We start from the raw sequence: 18,689 nt of genomic DNA, 5'->3' as shown, positions 1-18,689 counted from the left end.
ATTCTTAACCACTGCGCCACCTAGGAAGCCCCCATCTATAATGCATATTTCATCTTAAACTAAGGTTGTTAGAAATTCTGTTGTTAGAAAATAAACTTCAATATGCCAGCGATCTTCTAAAGGATTTGATTAGTATCTGTGATAAATATTCATTTAGTAAATAAGAATACATTTTAGAGTTAATATAGTACTATTTACTAATTTAAATTACAATACATCTCAAGTTAAATGGCATTATAAAATGAGAAAATAGCTTTACTTGTCTAAATTATTAATGAATAAACAAATATAAACAGGAAAACACATATATGAATGAACATTTATTCAGTCATTTATGTCCCACTTTATTTCAAAAAAGTTTTGAAGCAGCTGAAGTAGTTTCCATTTACATAGTATAACTTAAAGATATTTTGTGTCAAAGGAAGAGAGCCATAATATCCCCCATTTAGTCAATATAAAATGACAACTGGGCTTAATGTTTATTCAGAAGTATATGTATTCCATTAGCATGAAGCTAATTTAGAAAAAATTCTATCACCATGTCAAATTACCTTCATAGGAAGAAAACTACTGCATGATCTCACATATATGTGGAATCTAAAAGAGTCAAATACATAGAAGCAGAGTTAAACACTGGCTACCAAGTGTGGAAGGAGGGGAAAATGGGGAGGTGGGAGAAATAGGGAGCTGGTTCAAGGGGTATAAAGGTGCAGTTACGTAGGCCAGAGACAGTCTAGAGAGCTACTGCATAGCATGATGACTATAGTTAATAATACTGTACTGTATACTGGAAACTTGGTAAGAGTAGATTTCAGGTGCTCTTACCGCCCCCCCGCCCCGCCCCCCCCCCCCCCCCACCACGGTAACTATGTGAGGAGACAGCTATGTTAATTAGCTTGATGGAAGTAGTCACTTCACCATGTCTGTGTATATCAAACCTGTTGTACACCTTAAATATACACAATTTTTATTAAAAAAAAAAATCCACTGCTTTACATGCAAAAAAAAAAAGAATTAGGAAATAGCATATCTCACAGCAAAATCTCTTTGCTGGTAGCTGACATAAGTATATTTTCTTTACCAGAACTGATCAGACTTATAATTACCAACGAATTTATAGGTAGAAACAAAAATAGAATGAAGGTGATATCCCTGTTTGCCAGAGCACTCATAATGCCTCTGGGAGTTGGAACTCTGACTTTTACAAGAGAGTTTCCCTTATCTCCCAACTTCTTAAGGGAGCTACTTACAAAATGATGTTTCTGTTGAGGACAAATTTAAAATTAAAAGAAAGAAAAAAAAGGAAATGTTTCCATCTGTTCCTTTCCTCTACTTGAAATAGGAAAGGGAAAAAGAAAAAGAAATTATCAAATAAGATATTTTTAAACTGGCATTTAAAATAAGACTTCATTGGATGCTTACTGTAAGAAGTCCAGGGACTGACAGCTCCATTTTACCTCGAATTCAATACTGTCATCATTTAACATTTTAATTATTATTTACCTCATATTCTTTGTGGAGTAATTCAAGTCTAGTTTTCCGAAGGTGCTTCCTAACTGTATGGCTTAACATAGGTTCACTTTCACTTGTTCCTCCTATAGGGAAAAAAAAAAGGATCTAACTTTTCATTCTGATTTGGGTAGAATGAAAATTAAAATGAAACCTTTTCTTATTGTTCTACATAGTTCTCTAGCTTAATTTCTACCCTTTTCCTTATATCCACTTGGGGCTGCCATCTAAGCCTTTTCTGTACTTTAATTCTGAGAAAAGATAAATAACATCAGAAGAAATACCTTCAGTAAAATATCAGGTTGTGTTTACCTACCTATGTATCTTATTATATTAAACTCAATGAAGGCAAAGGCTATATTTTATTAATGACCACATTTGGACAACTGCAAACTTTGAATACCAGACAACTGTTAATGATAAAATCAATGATTATATTTATATTTAACCAATAAGTTGTATAAATAATATATTATCAATATTACCTGTACATGCTATAATTATCTAACATGTTATCTGTATACATCATATATATGATACTTATATCCACTGACATATTATTATAACCACTGTATCATTCAAACATATGTAGTTACTAGTAATACAACTAAAAAGATTAATGTGTCTTATCACTGATTCTAACAACCCATTTATGATGGATTATAAATCACAGCATTAATTGTATGTCCATAATAACTCACACAAACACACTCAAAATACATTTTTTCTGAGAGCTCTTCACTTATGCTGTGGTTACCTTCTCTGTACTTCTTAGCATCATGATAGCAAAGGCATTTACGGGTGTTCTTTTTCAGGATGTTCTATCTAAACGCAAGGATGGATGAACCATTTTACTTGAGAGAATTTATGAAATATCATTTAGATATGAATGAATGAAGGAAGGAGAAAGGATGTGAAAAGAGGCTGGGTGAAAAAAACATTCAAATTATTTTAATCAACAAAGCACATATATCGCAAGGAAACACCTGACTCCTTATAAAAGTCAGTGCAGGTAAAAAAGTTGAGGCTGACAGGTTAACACTCCAGTTTGCAGCACAGCAGAGAAATATTCCTCTATCAGACTTCACCCAGGTACTCAAGAAAGAAACCTTGGAGCCACCTCTGACTGCCCTTTCAGACTGCTTAGTTTCAATGTTCCACTGATTGTGCTTCTGTTCTAGCATATATATCCCTCCTTTCCATTATAAAAATTTTATTTGAGTCCATTTTCCCTAATTTGGGACTATTACAATGACTTCTTAAGTTTTCTGAAAGGTTTTTCTTCTATGATTCATGCTATTATGAATTTACTTACAATTTTTTCCTAAAGCGAAAACAAAAATCACTTTTAATTTTAATAATCTAAGAGAAATAACACAAAAAAAGCTCTTTAAATGTTTTATTTTTCAAGAATCTTCTAGTTCAAGTTTTATCCCCCCTCTTACCTACACTACTGAATGTTCTTTTTTATACTTAATCCAGACTCACATTCTCCTTCACCTGAGCAAGAACATCCAACCTGACTTACTTACAACCTGTTTCTCCCCTAGAGCCCAACCTACATATCATCACCTGAGTAATATTCCTTATCCACATTTTGGATTATGCCATTCCCTTGCTCAAAACCATCATGCCCACCTCACCCTTCTCACCCACACAGCAATTCCCTGATTTAGTTTGTCACTCAAGATGCTCTTCACTAAAGTCTCAATTTACCTTTTCAGTCTCATTGTAACAATCAGACCCAAACTAGACTACTGGTCATTTCCAAAAACATAATTTGCTTTCCTACTTCTAAACTGTAGTGCATGCTATTCCCTGTGCGTGAAATGCCCTCCCTAATCTTTACCAAGTTAAAAATTTATCCATCCTTAAATCTCCATCTTAAAGGCCACCTGCTTCATGGATCCCTTCTCAATGTTCCTGGTTGAACTTCCTTGTTTGAACTCTGTGGACCTGTTTGTTTGTTTGTTTTTGGCTGTGAGCATCTGCTGCTTTAAACAATTAATATTTTGGTCCATATACACAGCCTCTACCAGAATGAAAGTTCCAGGAGGCTCTGAGATTCCTCATAGTGCTGCTTTGTGCTCCTCAGCTGCTCCACTTAGAGATTACGCCAAATGACCAATCCATCCAGTAGGATATTGGCAAAATAACATCACTGAAAATTGTCTATTTCAGTCTTCCTCCACATAGACACTATTTAAAGACTGTTTCAAATCTATTTCCATGTGTTTATAAAATAGACCCTTACCAATAATCTCTTTGCAAGGATTTTCAGGAGTGATGGGGACTCTGCAGGCTGGACATTGGCTATTATTCTTCAACCACAAATCGATACAAATTGAACAAAATACATGGTTGTTGATGCATATGACAGGCTGGCGTACCTTTGAAAAAAGAAACATTAGATTTAGTACAGGGCAAGAGTCATAATAAGAATCTCAAAAGTTTTATCTGAGACCAAACAAATGGCTTCTCTATAGAGTACAGCAGTAGGCACTTTAAGATGAAGTATAATATCTAGGATTCATAGAAACACTGCTTCTGCTACCATATTGTTTCTTACACATGTGTAATACAGATACTAGCTTAGATATCTGGTCATAGAGACTGAAAATTTTGACACATTCTGAAATGGTTTTATTTTGTTCCAAACCACACTTATTGCCAAAAAGAAAATGCATTTTGTTCTAGTAAGGCTGAGGCAGTTTTCCTTCAACTATTCTATTTTAGGATTATAAAATGTCAGAATTAGAAGGTTCTTTAAATATTATTTAGTCCAATCACCCATATGATATTCAATACTTGAAACCCTTCCCTCAATTCATCCCACTATATTACAGAGCAATAGCAATCAACAATTTAGCATTGACATCTTACTAGAACGTCCCCAAAACCAGAGGCATGAAAGCTAAAACAACCCTAAAAGCCATGATATACATTCAAGTGGTCTATAATCTAAACAGCAAACAATCCTGACAGAAATACCAAAATACACCAAACATAGAAATCTCTGACTGAGTGTAATTAAGTACAAATAACAATAATACTTTACATCTATTTTGTCTTATATTTTACAATGGGCTTTCCATGCACTCTCTCCCTCTCCCTCTCCCTCCCTCCCCCTCCTCCTCCCTCTCTCTCTCTCTCTCTCAATAAGCCCTGTGAGGCAAACAGTAAATATACTTTACAAATAAGGAAACCAAGGTGTGAAGAGATTAGGTGGCTTGCTCAAGGTTAACGATGTTAAGTGTTCTGTGTGTAGCTGTTTTATCAGAGGGAAAATAGAAGAGAGAAGCTGTTTTAGTTTTCTACTTATTTGTTTACATATTTATTGTAAATTTATATTTATCTCCCCTATTAGAATGGAAACTCCATAAGAGCAAGAACTTTCTTTGTCTCATTCATTTCTGAATCCCTGGTACCTAGAAGACAGCCTAGTACACAGCAGGTACTCAGTAAAGGTTTGTTGAATGAGGTAATTGCTATTAAGACAGTATTTAAATTCAATTTATTGGGGAACTTGTCAGAGGGAATAATGACTTAATAGTTTTCAAATAGCACAAATGTAACAATATAAAACAAAACAAAACAAAAAAAGACACAGAAATGCTTAGGCTTTCACTTTATTTACATGGTATTTTTACTGTGGGACTCAAAATACTTTATAGCCATTTTCAATATTTTCTTGTTCTAATAACAATAGCATTGTAGAGTCCTTCTGTGCTAGGTACTAGAAGATCAAGGGAAAGCAGAGCGAGTAGAGGGAGAATGAGAGGCAGAGCCACCACAAGCCACCTTCCACAGAGACAACACTTGTGCTGCTCTAGGTCTGCCTCAGAAGGATACTAAGAGTATTCATTGATTTGAAAGGGGTCCCTATCCTCAAAGAAATCACAGGTATATTACAATCCATGCCAGGCAGGTAATCAGTTTAAGTCTCCCTGAAAAGAGCTCTCTGCTCTTAGTCTGGCTTCCCAAACATTTAGATGCTCCCTTGATTATGAACACCAACAGAAGAAAACTAAACAGACAAGATAATTCAGCACAGATTTAGACTTCCTCTTGGAGAAGTACCAATTCTAATTCATTGAGTTCAACGGATTTGACAGGACTGATTAAAATTAAAATACATACAGAGAAACAGATTTTCAAATGTAATAAGACCATGAAGCACAGCACTTCTTCCAAAGTGTTCCTACCAACAGCAGGGCGTGAATGCTTATCTGGGAGGTACTCCGGCTCAGAGTCTCAAGAGACAGACAAGCCTGAACTCTCTCTGCAGGTTCTGTTTTTTCCTAAAAATTCATCTGTTTCCAAAGTCCAGACCATAATATATTCAAGGATGTTTTAATCTTATCCCTAAGTCATGAAATGTTTTAAGAACAGAAACTTCTCAAGCTAAGTACCAGGAAGATACTGCTATATCTATCCTGCAGCTTCCCCCAAACATAAGCACATACAGACACAATCACGTGTACTATATTCCGATGAGCCTCCGAGCAGTATGTATACCCCCAAATTACGAAGGTTGGCTAATAGAGTTATCTTCTTGGACTTTTAGAACAGTGATTTGGTTTCTATTTTTAAGCCACTAACTCATCTGAAAATGAATGAAAGCCAATGCTCAAAACATAAAACTGTGCATATCAAGGGGATTCAAGATACTGTCCCACTCCTTATAGGCTTCCCTCATTAGACGCACACTTAAAGGCAACTGGTATTTTCTATGTAACTGCTCCCATAACAGAGGTTAAATATCTCCCCATTCAAAAACTGGTTTTGATCAACTCAGTGGTTGGTGCTATCATTAACTGAGGTGAGAAAGGAGAAGGTCTCACACGTAGTAGAAATCAAGAATTCTGTTTTGGCCCTGTTAAGTTTGTGGTACCAAGCTGACTTTTAAATAGACAAGGCAAGGTCTGAGGATGGCATAAAAGATGGCATTTAAATCCACAGGACTGGAGGAGATCCTCTGCATGGGCAGAATAGCTAGAGACAGGGCATTCCAGCAAGCAGAGAGGGTGGAGGAGCAGCCAGCAAAGGGCAATGAGAAAGGAGGGGCCTGTGCTGGAGGACAGGAGAGTATGGTGTCACACAAGCCACAAGAAAGTTTTTCAAGAGGGAAATGGTGGCCACGTACGTCAAATATTGAGAAGAGAATGAATTTGATGTGGACAGAGAAGTGACTATGGGATTTAACTGCATGGAAGTCACTGTGATCTGTTACTGACAAGCACTGTTTCAGTAAACAGTGGGAATGGAAACTTGATTTGGGGCTTCAAGACAAGGAAAAGTGAAGAAATAAAGACAGAGAATATAGGCAGTTCTTTCATGTTTTGCTGTAAAGGAGAGAGCATAAAAACATGGCCATGGTAAGGAATGATAACGGGAATGATGCAGTAAAAAGGAAACATGAATGATGGTGGAAGAGGGGGAGGGATCAGAACCACAGACAGCAAGAGGGAATGAGATTCAAAGCACAAGGGGGGAAATTCTGGCTTACATAGAGTGAGGATCTGTCTCCCATTTTAACAAAAGTGAAGACCGAGGGTATAAGAACAAATACAGGGGCTTCCCTGGTGGTGCAGTGGTTAAGAATCTGCCTGCCAATGCAGGGGACACAGGTTTGATCCCTGGTCCCGGAATATCCCACATGCCTTGGAGCAACTAAGCCTGTGTGCCACTACTGAGCATGCACTCTAGAGTCCGTGAGCCACAACTACTGAATCCACGCACCACAACTATTGAAGCCCACATGCGTAGAGCCAGTGCTCCACAACATGGGAAGCCACTGCAATGAGAAGCCCTGTTGGCCGCAACTAGAGAAAGCCAGAGCACAGCAATGAAGAACCAACACAGCCAAAAAAAAAAAAAAAAAGAGGGAAGGGGAGGGGAAACGTGCCCATGAGCCAACTCCATGTAGGGATCTTAAAGCTGCCCCAATCACAATATGTCCAAAGCCAAATCTGTCCTCAATACACGGACTCCCCTTCGTGCACTCCCTCTTGTCTAAGTTAATGGCACCACTATCTCACCACTCAGGCTGGAATACTCAGAGCTGTCTCTGACTCACCCTTTTTACTTATCCTCACCATCCAATCTGTCATCAAATTCTGGTATCATATATCAGTCTAAGAAGCCATAGATTTTAAGATATACCCATATTTTATGTACCACTAAGAAAAAAGAATGAAAAATGCTTCCAATTACAACTGTAAGACGTCACCACTTGTAAATTACAACCAGATTTCAGAGCTGTTATAATGTAGGAAAAAAAGTATATCCCAAAAGAGTCGAAATGTGGCAAACGTACCTCTAAATGTGCTTTTACTTATCATCTATCCCCTCTTTTCCATCTTTACCTCAATGAATCCAGGTCCTCGTTCTCTTACCCCAATCTATTGCAATGACCTCTTCCCAAGCTTCCTTGCTTCCACATGTTCCCTCCCATCCACCTTTCACACTGATGCCAGAGCTACCCATCTAAAATATGGAGCAGCAGCTTTCACTGCTCTCTAGCAAAACAGCAATTTTTTTTCCCCTGCTCATAGCTTTAAGTACAGCATCCAAAGAACAATGTAATCTGGTTCTTAAATAGCCGTTTCCTTTGATCTGCTATTTCAATACTTGACAAAACCTATATTTCAACCACACAGATATGCTTGATGTTCATCAAAAAGAATATGAAAAACAGAGGCTCCTTGTTTACTGGGCTCTCGTTTTTTAGCTTAATATGCTCTGCTGGCCTCCAACTTCTCCAATCAAAATAAAATCCTTCCCATCTTTTAAGATGAAAATAAAAGGTTACCTCTTCTGTAAGGTCTTCACTAATCCTTTTTAGAATTAACTGGATCTTAGTGTCTGACTCTTATAAGGGCACTTCTTATGAATTGACTTAATAGTCACTGAACTTGGAAAATTGTTTACATCTTGCCTTCCCTATTAGATTTCAGGCTCCCTGGGGGCAGGGGCACTGTCCTGCTCACCTTTATGTCCACCTACAACAGCTTATACACTGTACACGCTAAGATTAATAGAAGTGAATTTTGATGTATTAAAATGAAAGGCTGAGATAATGCTCCTAAAAGCGTCTCAAGAAGCAAAAGGTCAATGGCCACTGCCAAATTATGAAAAAGCGGAAGTTTAACCTTTCCATTTAATCTGCCAAAATGATACAGAAGAACAACCGCAGGCAGACTACTTAGCTCTGTCTGCTAAGAGCCACTGGCAATGTCACCCAAAGGAGAATTATTTTCACTGTTCAATACCTGGTATTATCACTGTCACTGTGTTGGATTTTCAAACAGTTGACTAATTCATTTCTTTGGACCATGTACTTATCAGATGATCATTTCTAGACAATGGTTTAAGTTTACTTAGAACAGAAACCTGTAAAGGAGAAAAAACTACTAAAACAAATTATTTGTTATTTATTTGACCATAACCTACAGAAGGAAAATACAAAGAATCTAGCCCTCCCTCAATTCCTGTCCACCCATCTCCTCTATCCAGATCCTGCTACATACAACACCAAAACACACACACAAATAATTTTATTTAATAAGATCTCAAGATACAAAAATAGTCATAATTTGCCTATGTTATCAAACTTTATATCCAATTTACTCTCAAATGAGATCTGCAGCAGTAACGCAGTGAGTACTCTTATGAAATAAAAATGGAAGAAGACAATTGCAAAGGTAAGTGGCATGCACAACTGCAACCTCATCTGGAGTAGGCAGATCCAAGTGGTATCCTAGGGTGAGGCCCCGGGAAGCTGGTGAGGAGGAGGAAGAGAAGACAAAGCAAGGCATGAAAAGTGGGCTCTTCTCACTGGAATGGGCCTGAGGAAGCAATCCTAGGTACAAAAACCTAGGATTATTAATTATATATTAACCCTATAATATATAATTCCACTATGTAGTTTCTTTTCTTTTATCTAAAGATGCGTCAGTTTTAAGAAACTTTACCACCAAAATCCCTCTCTTAAAAAGTAAATGTACCTGGGAAGAGTCATGCCTAAAGGTATTGTCCATTATACCCATCCTAGACTTACCTAATAGGAGTTATACATTGGTCTAGGGCCAGGTTTGTCAACTTTGGCACTACTGGCATTTTGGAACAAAAAACTTTTTGTTGTGCGAGGCTGTCCTGTATATTGTAGCATATTTAGCTAACAGCATCCCTGGCCTCTATCCACTAGATATAAGTAGCACCCTCCTGAAGACAATCAGAAATGTCTCTGGACATTGCTAAAGGCCTCCTGGAACAAAATGTACTCCCACTCCATTGAGAACCACTGGTCTGGGATACTCACATGAATTTCCCTAACAACCTAATCGGGTTGACAGTATCAAATTCATTTTCAGCTGTGGAAACTGAGACTTAAGGAAATAATGATACAGATTCCAAGTGGTAGAGCCAGCATTCAACCACCATTACATGTGCAAGCTGAGTGCTCTTTCAACTAAGAAATAGTTCTTTCTTCCATAGAGCAGGTTTAGTAAACAACAATCTGGGAGTAAGAAATAGAGGACACATGCCTGAAAAGATCAAGACACTGAGATCAGTAGGGACTGCAGGGGTACTGTACTGACGGAGGTGACAGGAGAGAAAAGGCAGTAGATAAACTTTACCAACTGATCTGGCAATTTCACATCAAATCAACTTCTCTGCTCTTTTGTCACCTTTACTAGAGACTAGAGCTAATCCTTCTTCTCCAAAGAATATTCCTTCTTGCACCTATGTCAAAACTTTATAGGTTTCACTAGTGGAGACCTAGAAAGACTGAAAAACAAAGCTAAGGTAGAAATGACTGTAGTCGGGGCCCGCCTACTCAACCTTAGAAATTTGGAAACTTATAAAAATAAAATTCCTGGATTGCCCTTGCTATGTTTCAAGAAATCTTTGGACCTAGAACTTTAGAACTGTATGATCCTGAGAACTAAGTTATTATACTTGATGCCTATTGGTCTGGGTCCCCACTTCTGTCTAGGTAAAAAGAGAGATAATAGATCTCTCTTCTCCCACTTTTATCCCTACCTAGAACACCTGGATAAACTGGAATCTTATTTGTGAAGTAAATATGTCGGCTACTATATGCCAACCTTGAAAATTATTAGGTTATATCAACACTTTTTTGAGTTAATTTTTATTATACTCTATGTAAGAACACAATATTGTCATACCTTTTTGAAAGTGACTGCATTCTCCAAACTTATTTTAATCTAGAAAAGAGAGAAAATGCAAAACTTCTACTCCATATGGCTTTTTTTTCATTGCTTATGACAATTATGTACAAGGCTAGTTCTTAAATTCACCCCTGGGAACTGAGAGACAATCAGGACTCAAACCTGGGCTCAATGTACTGGCTTGCTGGCCAATCAACAGCCCCTGATGAACACTGATTAATGAATTTAGTCAACCTAGAGTTAGGATGCTAAGTCGCTAAGGCTTTGTCTCTAGCCCTATCTTTGCAACATTTTTAATTAACAACATGGGTGGAAAGAAAAGCAAGAAGTCATCCCTAAAAGAAGAGTTTTCTTCTATAGTGTTCCTAGTGGGAAACAATCTATCCTATTACTGGACGCTTCAAGAGACGGACACTCCACATTCTAAGAAAGCTGATTTCATTTCTGATTACTTCAGCCAGAAAGCTTGCGTTTATATTAAGTACAAATCTTAATATTGTGGAGCTACACTAAGCTTGATTCCCTTCCAAATGAAAATACTTCAATTATTTAATGATTCACTATCATGTCCATTCACACCAACACTATTCCATTCCATCTATATTCCAAACTCAATTTCAACTCCTTTCCAAGTGAGTTCAAATACTCTATTTATATTTATCTTAAAGTGTGGTGCCCCAAACTGGATTCATACTCAAGTGAGGAATAACTGGATATGACATATTAATGTTAAACAGCATTAGAAGTCTAGTTGCTTGGCACTTCTCTTGAGAACCTCCTTTGTCTTTTGATAAAACTAACTGTGGGCCACATCTGGCTGTCATTCATGGCAAAAATGCAGACTCGGTCAATAAAAGTTTTAGGTACAACAATTTCGTCTCACAGCTTGAATCCTAATTGAAGAGATAAAAGCCTGGAATTATCTAGAGGTAAACTGGTCTGTAGCATTCTGGTGGCAGTACCAAAATGTCATCTAACAGATATCCTGGGCTAGATGATTTCTATATTTCGGCTTGTTGGCCTACTAGCTCAAGGCATGGGAAAAATTAAAGAGGAATAGGCAAGAAAATGTTCCAATCAGCATCTATCTTTTCTCTTCAGATTTAAGGTCTCTCCCACACCATCTTCTTTAAGTAATATGCACCTTTTTTTTTTTTTTTTTTAACAGTAGCCTTCCAGGGATAATGGCCCCTAATTCTGTTGAAAAATCAAAAATGAAGACTGCTAATTCTGTATAGGACAAAGGGCGAGGGAAGCAAAAGAATGATTATGCAGAAGAGGGCTAGCCAGGAAGGACCTTAAAGCAGATCTCTGAGGTGGCTGGAGATACTGTGTGTCAGGGAGACGGAAGTGACATTAGGAACGCACTGCTACTCCAGGCCATGCCATCTCCAGGACCCCACAAATACGGCTGTGTGGGGGAGGGGGAGGAGCACAAGCAAATCAGATTTGCTTTAACTAGACAGAAGGCAACAGGAATGTGGAGCCAGCTAAAACCTCTGGATGTACTGTAGAAATTTCCTGAACAAACAGGTCCCACTCTGTTGGGAATGTAAATCTTTATCAAGTGAGTGTACTGGCCTCATGAAGCAACTGGGAAGAACAGTTACTGGAAAAGCTGGTTTCCTCATTTTGAGGGTCTGCCTCAGTGCCCACAGTAAAGGTTAACATTTATTAAGTGCCAAACTTCATGCTAAGCACTGCATATGAATTACTTCGTTTAATCCTCCCCCAAACACAAGGATGAATGTTAATACTATTATCATTCCCATTGTACAGATAAGGAAACTGCTCTGAGGGAGGTTAAGTAACTTGTATAAGGTCATATAACTAGTAAGTGGAAGACCTGGATTAGAACTTAGACTAAACACAGTATTCAGGGTCCTCAACCACCATGTCTTTCTGCCTCTATAGCAGACATTAAAAAAAAAAAAACCTATTTACAAATCATTAAACTTTTATTATCAGATTTAATTCTAGAATACAGTTAACCAGTACAGGGTGGAAAAAAGACACCAAGAGTGTCTGCTGTTATGCATGAGTTCAAGTGAGTTTTTAGGAAGTAACTTACTGAAGACAGAAATGCTAACAGCAGAAGTTCAAATGCTGGAGACTCTAAGCCTTAGTTTTCTTATTTGAAAAATGGGGAAACCAGCCTTATCTATCTCACAGCACTGGTGAGAGTGGTAAATGAAATAATTAAATGCATACAAAAGCATTCTATAATCTGCAAGTCATTATATTCTATTAGCTATCAGTTTTGTTAAACACAGAAACCATAGGTATGGAAAATCAACCAAGCAGAACACGTTTTCAACACAATTGCAAGAGACAGTCTATTAACTAATGGAAACTGTATATAATGTGTGCAACTACAACCAAGTGAAAACTATTTCTCAAGGATATTTCAGCCCTTCACCAGGCTACTGTTGGGAGTAAATTCACTCAGAATTTAACTTGTGGGGACTGCAAATCAGGAGCCAAATGCAGACTGTAGCAAATAGAAACGTCTTCTCCTCCTCCCAGCTATGTATGTAGGCAGAGGTAGCAAGTGTCAGCTCAAATAACCACCCTCCACAGGCCATCCCTGATCTTGCCAGTCAGAATTGATCAAACCATCTCTATAACCTCTCACAGCACATTTGCTATTTCCTTGGCATTTCATTCTGATGGATATCAAGAGTTATCAGTTTCTTCCAAGCCTGACTTCCTACTACTTCTTGAACTCGGGAAATTCACAGAGATTTAAAGCAGATGATCAGACGATCATATTGGCTGGCACTCACATGTTTGCTCTATGAAGCTGTATTTCTCAATTCTAAGCCTGTGGCTACAGTTTCAGTGGGGGGGGGGGGGGGGGGTAAACACACACACACACATCCCCACAAATGTAAAAACAATTCAGCGCTGGGAACAAAAATCTCCCTTCTGGACCTACATAGTAAAATAAAATGCTCTTTTAAAACCCGAACGGGAAGCACAAACGGAAATGAGAGAGGAGACAAATGCATTAGAACCTTCAAAACTCCGTTTCTAATTCAGAACTACTTTCTCCACCTGGTTTCACAAACGCCTTAGACACTTCTTGCATCACAAAGAGAGGGTATTCTACCTCCTGACTGATCTATTCTTGGAATTAAAGACCACGTCTCTCATTCTAAACGTCATTCAGAGTCACTTACTATCTACTTTTCAAATTTGGAACCCAGAGCGAAGGCCACTCTCAACGCCAGGTTAAGGAAAAGAAATGATCTTGGAAATGAAAAGACTCCCCAACCAGCACTGGAGGCCCAAGAACAAAACACCCTCGTTTGTGCAAAGGGCGAAAGAACCGTATCGAGACACCCAAGAAACATGCTTTGATGGGGTTGCACAGGGGCGTAAATTGCTGGGATTCGTTTCTGACCAGGCCTCCTTCGGCGCCGGAGTCGTGCGGGTGAGGCCGCCCTCCCTCCACATCCCAGGCCGCTGTCACCTTCCTCAGAAAGGCACACAGGTGACCCCATGACTCGCGGCGCGCTCCCTCCGTGCCCCCTGGAGACGGCCTCCCCGGCCGGAGGAGAACGCGGGGTCGGCGTCCTCACCCAGCCCGGCGCCTCGCTCCGCGTCCGCGCCACACACAGAGACCGGCCTCGGCTCTGGCGGGCCACACTGCACACCCGACCCCGATTTGTAGCTGTGCCGCGAATCACCCATTACCTTCCCCAGGCAAATGTGGCACGTGATGGGCAGAGTGAGCGACAATGTAACGTTCTGCACGGTCTGAGCCATGGCAGCGTTCAGAATCCCGCCAACACGGAAGTCCCGCCGACCGCGGCTCCCGGCCGCGACTGAGGCCGCGTGAGGCCGGCTACGGTGGCCCGGCAGGGCCACGGCGCGCCGATCGAGGAAACGAAAATGCGCTTTCCCAACGCGCGGCCGCGGAAGCTGTTCCCTTCCTTCTTCCTTTCCTTTTCAGTTTGGAAAAAAACTTTCCCCGGCTCGCGAGCCGCAGGATTCCTGAGAATGGGAAGGAAGGCAGTTTACTACTGGCATCGAGGATCTTGAAAGTTTAAATGAAAGAGTAATGGTGGGGAGAGGAGAGGAAGATGCGAAAAGGCGATTTTAAATCCCAGGATCTTTCCCGGAGGGTGGGGAGTGGGGGAGAATTTTCCGCCTCAAGATTAAGCCCGACACAGTCAGCAAACACGGCGCAGTCAAAACGGCAAGAGTAAAGACGTTATCGCTACATTTCAATTTTTCCAAACAACTTTCTGCCGGACTCAGCTCTCTTTATATTCTTAAATGAGGTAATGTCATTTAAAAATGACAAAGTGATTGTCTTATTTGTTTCAGAGACGTTTTGAGTTCATTAATTGCAGCTTTTCGTGAAGACACGCTTTCACTGTTGGTCCTTCGGTGATTTCTATCTGAAAGAGACTTAAGGATGGGAACCGTGGGCTCTTGATTTACAACCACATGTGAGAAAGCAGCAAGTAGTGTGAACCATCCACACTCCCCCGACAGCACTCGCACAAGCCTTTGAAACCTTCATTTGGATATGAAATATACCGCTATGCTGTCGAACTCTGAAGAAGGTGTGAGGTTATAAGTTAGCACTTCCTACCAATGAAAAAGAAAAACAAAGTTCCTAAGTGAATCTTGAGTATAACAGATTTGGAATTTAACTGTAACTTACTTTAAGGGAGGACGAGTCAATGTGATCAATTTATGCAAACAAATACAATCTGTGAGTAGGCAGATTTAGAAACAAAACCCGTGCAACTACTTTTACTAATCTTTTTTGCGGGGGAGAGCAGTATAATTACAAGAAGCAGCCTCGTGGTTAAAAGAAAGGGGTTCTGGACCTGGACTGCAGGGAGAAATCCCTGCCTGAACAAATTCCTGGCTCTGCTGGCTTCAGACTATTTGTTTAACCTCTCTGCTTCTTAGCTTCCTCATTGGTAAAGTGCGTGTGTGTACTGAGTGATGTGTGTTTATATCTCTGTCTATAAAAGGAACGGACAGTAATGAGATTGGAGCAGCTAGTAATTCGCTTGAAGTAGCCCAATTCCAGCTCAAAATCGGCTCACAGGTGGTAGTGAGAATTCTTCCGAACAGCTCAGTAACTTAATTTCCTAGGAATCGGAGACCATCATGTGCTTGGAATAGGAGGTCTGGGCAGAATAGTCTTATTGATTGTCTGTTTAATGGCCATTTTTTTCAGAATGACTGGCCTAAAAGTCATCTGGTTTGACTATTTCCTGGCTGTTTGGAGTCGTGTGAAGTGGGGGCTCCGCTTCACATATTTTGCTAATGCATCTTTCATATTCCTGGCTGTAAGAATGAGGCAGCGCCAAGTCATTACCCACTGTCATTCAGGGTTTGCCTTTTCCCTATCTTACTGTGTTGTTCCCTGTTCTCACCTTGTTCTCACCTTGTTTATACCTAATGTGGTGTTTTAGGGCCTGTCATTCTCACCTTCTGAGTGGGATGTAGGACTGAGAATGTTCTGCCTCTCACACGGACCCCCAGAGACAGTGCAATAAGAGACATATTGAAGACAGTTTTTTTAAAAAAAGACTTTTCCAAAGCTACTAGGGAAAGTTCATTTCTTGTTAATCATCTTGATGATTGGTGTTGATACTTAGTCACGAAAATATATGTAAAAATCATAACCTACATTTTCAGTAGAATGTTTGACTCTAGACTGTTTCGAACATCCCTCCCCACATTTGCTATCACTGTCACAGCTTCTCAGTGCCGTTCTGGTGCTCTGTCCATATAGCTATTTCTGCACTAAGCTGATCGCATTTTATTATAGTTGGATGTTTATCTGTTTACCCCCACCACAGACTGTTTCTTGAAGTCCCGGATTGTATTTGATTTATCTAGTATCTGATACTGAGTGACTAGTCCACAAACCATAACATTGTCTTTAGTCACAAACTACCTTTATTACAGACCCAGACCACTTTAAGCATTGTGTTTACTTGTTTTTCACTTCAAAATGGAAGACTATATTGCATTTTGCTAATTATAAAAATATCAATAATGAGTCATCTTGAAAATTAAGCCATTTATAAATATATAAAATAATAAGCAAAAGTTCCTCTAGGCTTACGCCTCACCTCTCGTTCCGGTCTGGTAATCAGTATCAACAATCTGGATCATATCCTTACAAACATTTTCATTCATGTATGACTATCTGCATAAGCACACATAGGATCATACCATAACATACCTGCTCTGCTCACTGATGCTTTGTGAATAAATGTACACACACACACACACTCCTGAGTAGTATCGTTAGCAATACAGGCTGACTAGGACTCTTCTCTAGGTCCAGATTGATTCCAGGCCAATTTCCAGGCTCTGCTGGAAGTAATGCAAATGCTTTAAGGCCAGGAACCCTCTCTTTCCTCTGCCCTATGAAGAGCATTTCCCTTTTTTGACAAAGCATATTTTTTTTTCAGTGATGCACAAAATTAACTCGTTATTTCACTTCTTAATACAGGCACATTCTCCCGACACTCTGGAAGCTGAAGTCTTCCAAAACACACTGAAGTTTTCCTAGCTGTGAATCCCACTGACTTCCTACCAGAATTCTGTGCGTTGCTAACACTCTATGCAAAGGGATGGCAAGGAATAGCAGTGAACACACATACTGCATGTATCTTCTCTGCTCACATGCGTACTCCATGGTTCCTACTGACTTCACTTACGACTGTCCAAAGATGAAATGATTCAGAATATCAACACGGCAACATCAGAGATTTAAACCAAGCGCAGGGCACTTCTGAATGTAGGGCCCTGTGTAACTGCGCAGATTGCATGCACATGAAGCTGTCCCTGTGCGACCAATAGAATATGGTGGAAGTGACATGTATGACTGCCAAGGCTAGATCATAAAAGTCACTGTAGCTTCTGCTTTGCTCTCTTGGATTGCTTGCTCTGTAGAAGTGCCTCAGACACAGTACACATTTCCACAATGCACTCAGACAGCATTGTGGAAATGCATATTTGGGGAGGATCTGAAACCTTTTGCCAACAGCCAACACAATCTTGCCAGTCATGTGAATAAGCCACCTTGGAAGTGGATCGTCTGGCCCTATTCACACCTTCAGGCGACTACAGCCCCAGTGAACATCTTGACTGCAACCTCCTGAAAGAACCCAAGCTAGAATTTCCCAGCTTAGTCACTTCTGAATTCTCACCTACAAAAACTATCAGAGATAATATTTATCGTTGTTTCAAGTCACTAAGCTTTGGGGTGATTTGTCCCACAGCAATAGATAACTAAAGCAATGCTTTAATGCACATTTGCTTTAATTTTAATAAGGTATGGCATCTTGACAAATCATATTCTAAACAGACATTATTTGGCCCAAATCATTAAATAATGCTGCCATTACTTTAATAGGAAAACAAAGATTACATGGCTCGTTGACTTTCTGCTTCATTTCTTTCTCAGCTTTTCCATAGCCCCGTGAGGAGTCCTGTGACCTGAGGAGTTTGATCAGATACAGCACCTGGGATGGGCTGAAGACTCCTAAATCCTTAGAATTATAAACTTTTAGAACTAGGAAGGATCTTAGAGGGTTTTATATAGGCCTTTCCTTTCACGAATGAGGAAATTGAGGCCTAAATAAGATAAACCACCAGAGAATGGTAGAATTGGCGCTAAATCCTAGATCTCACTTAGTCTCTTTGAGATTGTTGGCTAAATGCCTTCGTGTAAGTGCAAGATGTATTATTATTAATAGAGTAGTTCAGTAATAAAAAGTCAGTTATAATTGAATTTCTTTGCTAGGAAAACCATCAAATAGCCATGGAACACCTTTTACCCCTTGTTTAAATCGGATTCATTTTTATGATAAATTATTTAAAAGCAAGTTTAAAAAAATATAAAATCTTAAGTGCTATTAAAAATTGATTAGGAATGCATTATTCTTTCATTGACCCAGTTCAGATTGTTTTTTAATTTTTTTGGTCAAAGCTAAT

At 39.4% G+C, this 18,689-nt stretch overlaps 1 protein-coding gene across 3 annotated transcripts in view; it reads right to left on the bottom strand.

Moving 5' to 3' along the window:
* The window catches only part of OBI1 (ORC ubiquitin ligase 1), a 38,535-nt gene extending 24,004 nt beyond the window's left edge, over positions 1–14,531 (bottom strand). For 2 of the 3 annotated variants that reach the window (XM_057707942.1, XM_057707943.1), the window contains exons 1-3: positions 14,406–14,531; positions 3,764–3,899; positions 1,504–1,595 (exon numbers count right to left, since the gene is read on the bottom strand). In XM_057707942.1, coding sequence (XP_057563925.1) covers positions 1,504–1,595; positions 3,764–3,899; positions 14,406–14,477 — 300 coding nt within the window. In that variant the 5' untranslated portion in view covers positions 14,478–14,531. Of the gene's footprint in view, positions 1–1,503; positions 1,596–2,266; positions 2,335–3,763; positions 3,900–14,405 lie in introns of those variants that run through there. The other variant, XM_057707944.1, reaches the window with a different exon arrangement.
* Between the last annotated feature and the right edge of the window lie 4,158 nt (positions 14,532–18,689).

Source organism: Hippopotamus amphibius, chromosome 14 (assembly GCF_030028045.1).
Source record: "Hippopotamus amphibius kiboko isolate mHipAmp2 chromosome 14, mHipAmp2.hap2, whole genome shotgun sequence".
Classification (NCBI taxonomy): Eukaryota; Metazoa; Chordata; class Mammalia; order Artiodactyla; family Hippopotamidae; genus Hippopotamus; species Hippopotamus amphibius.
Note: the sequence above shows the minus strand (reverse complement) of the source record. Positions and strands in the feature narration are given on the sequence as shown.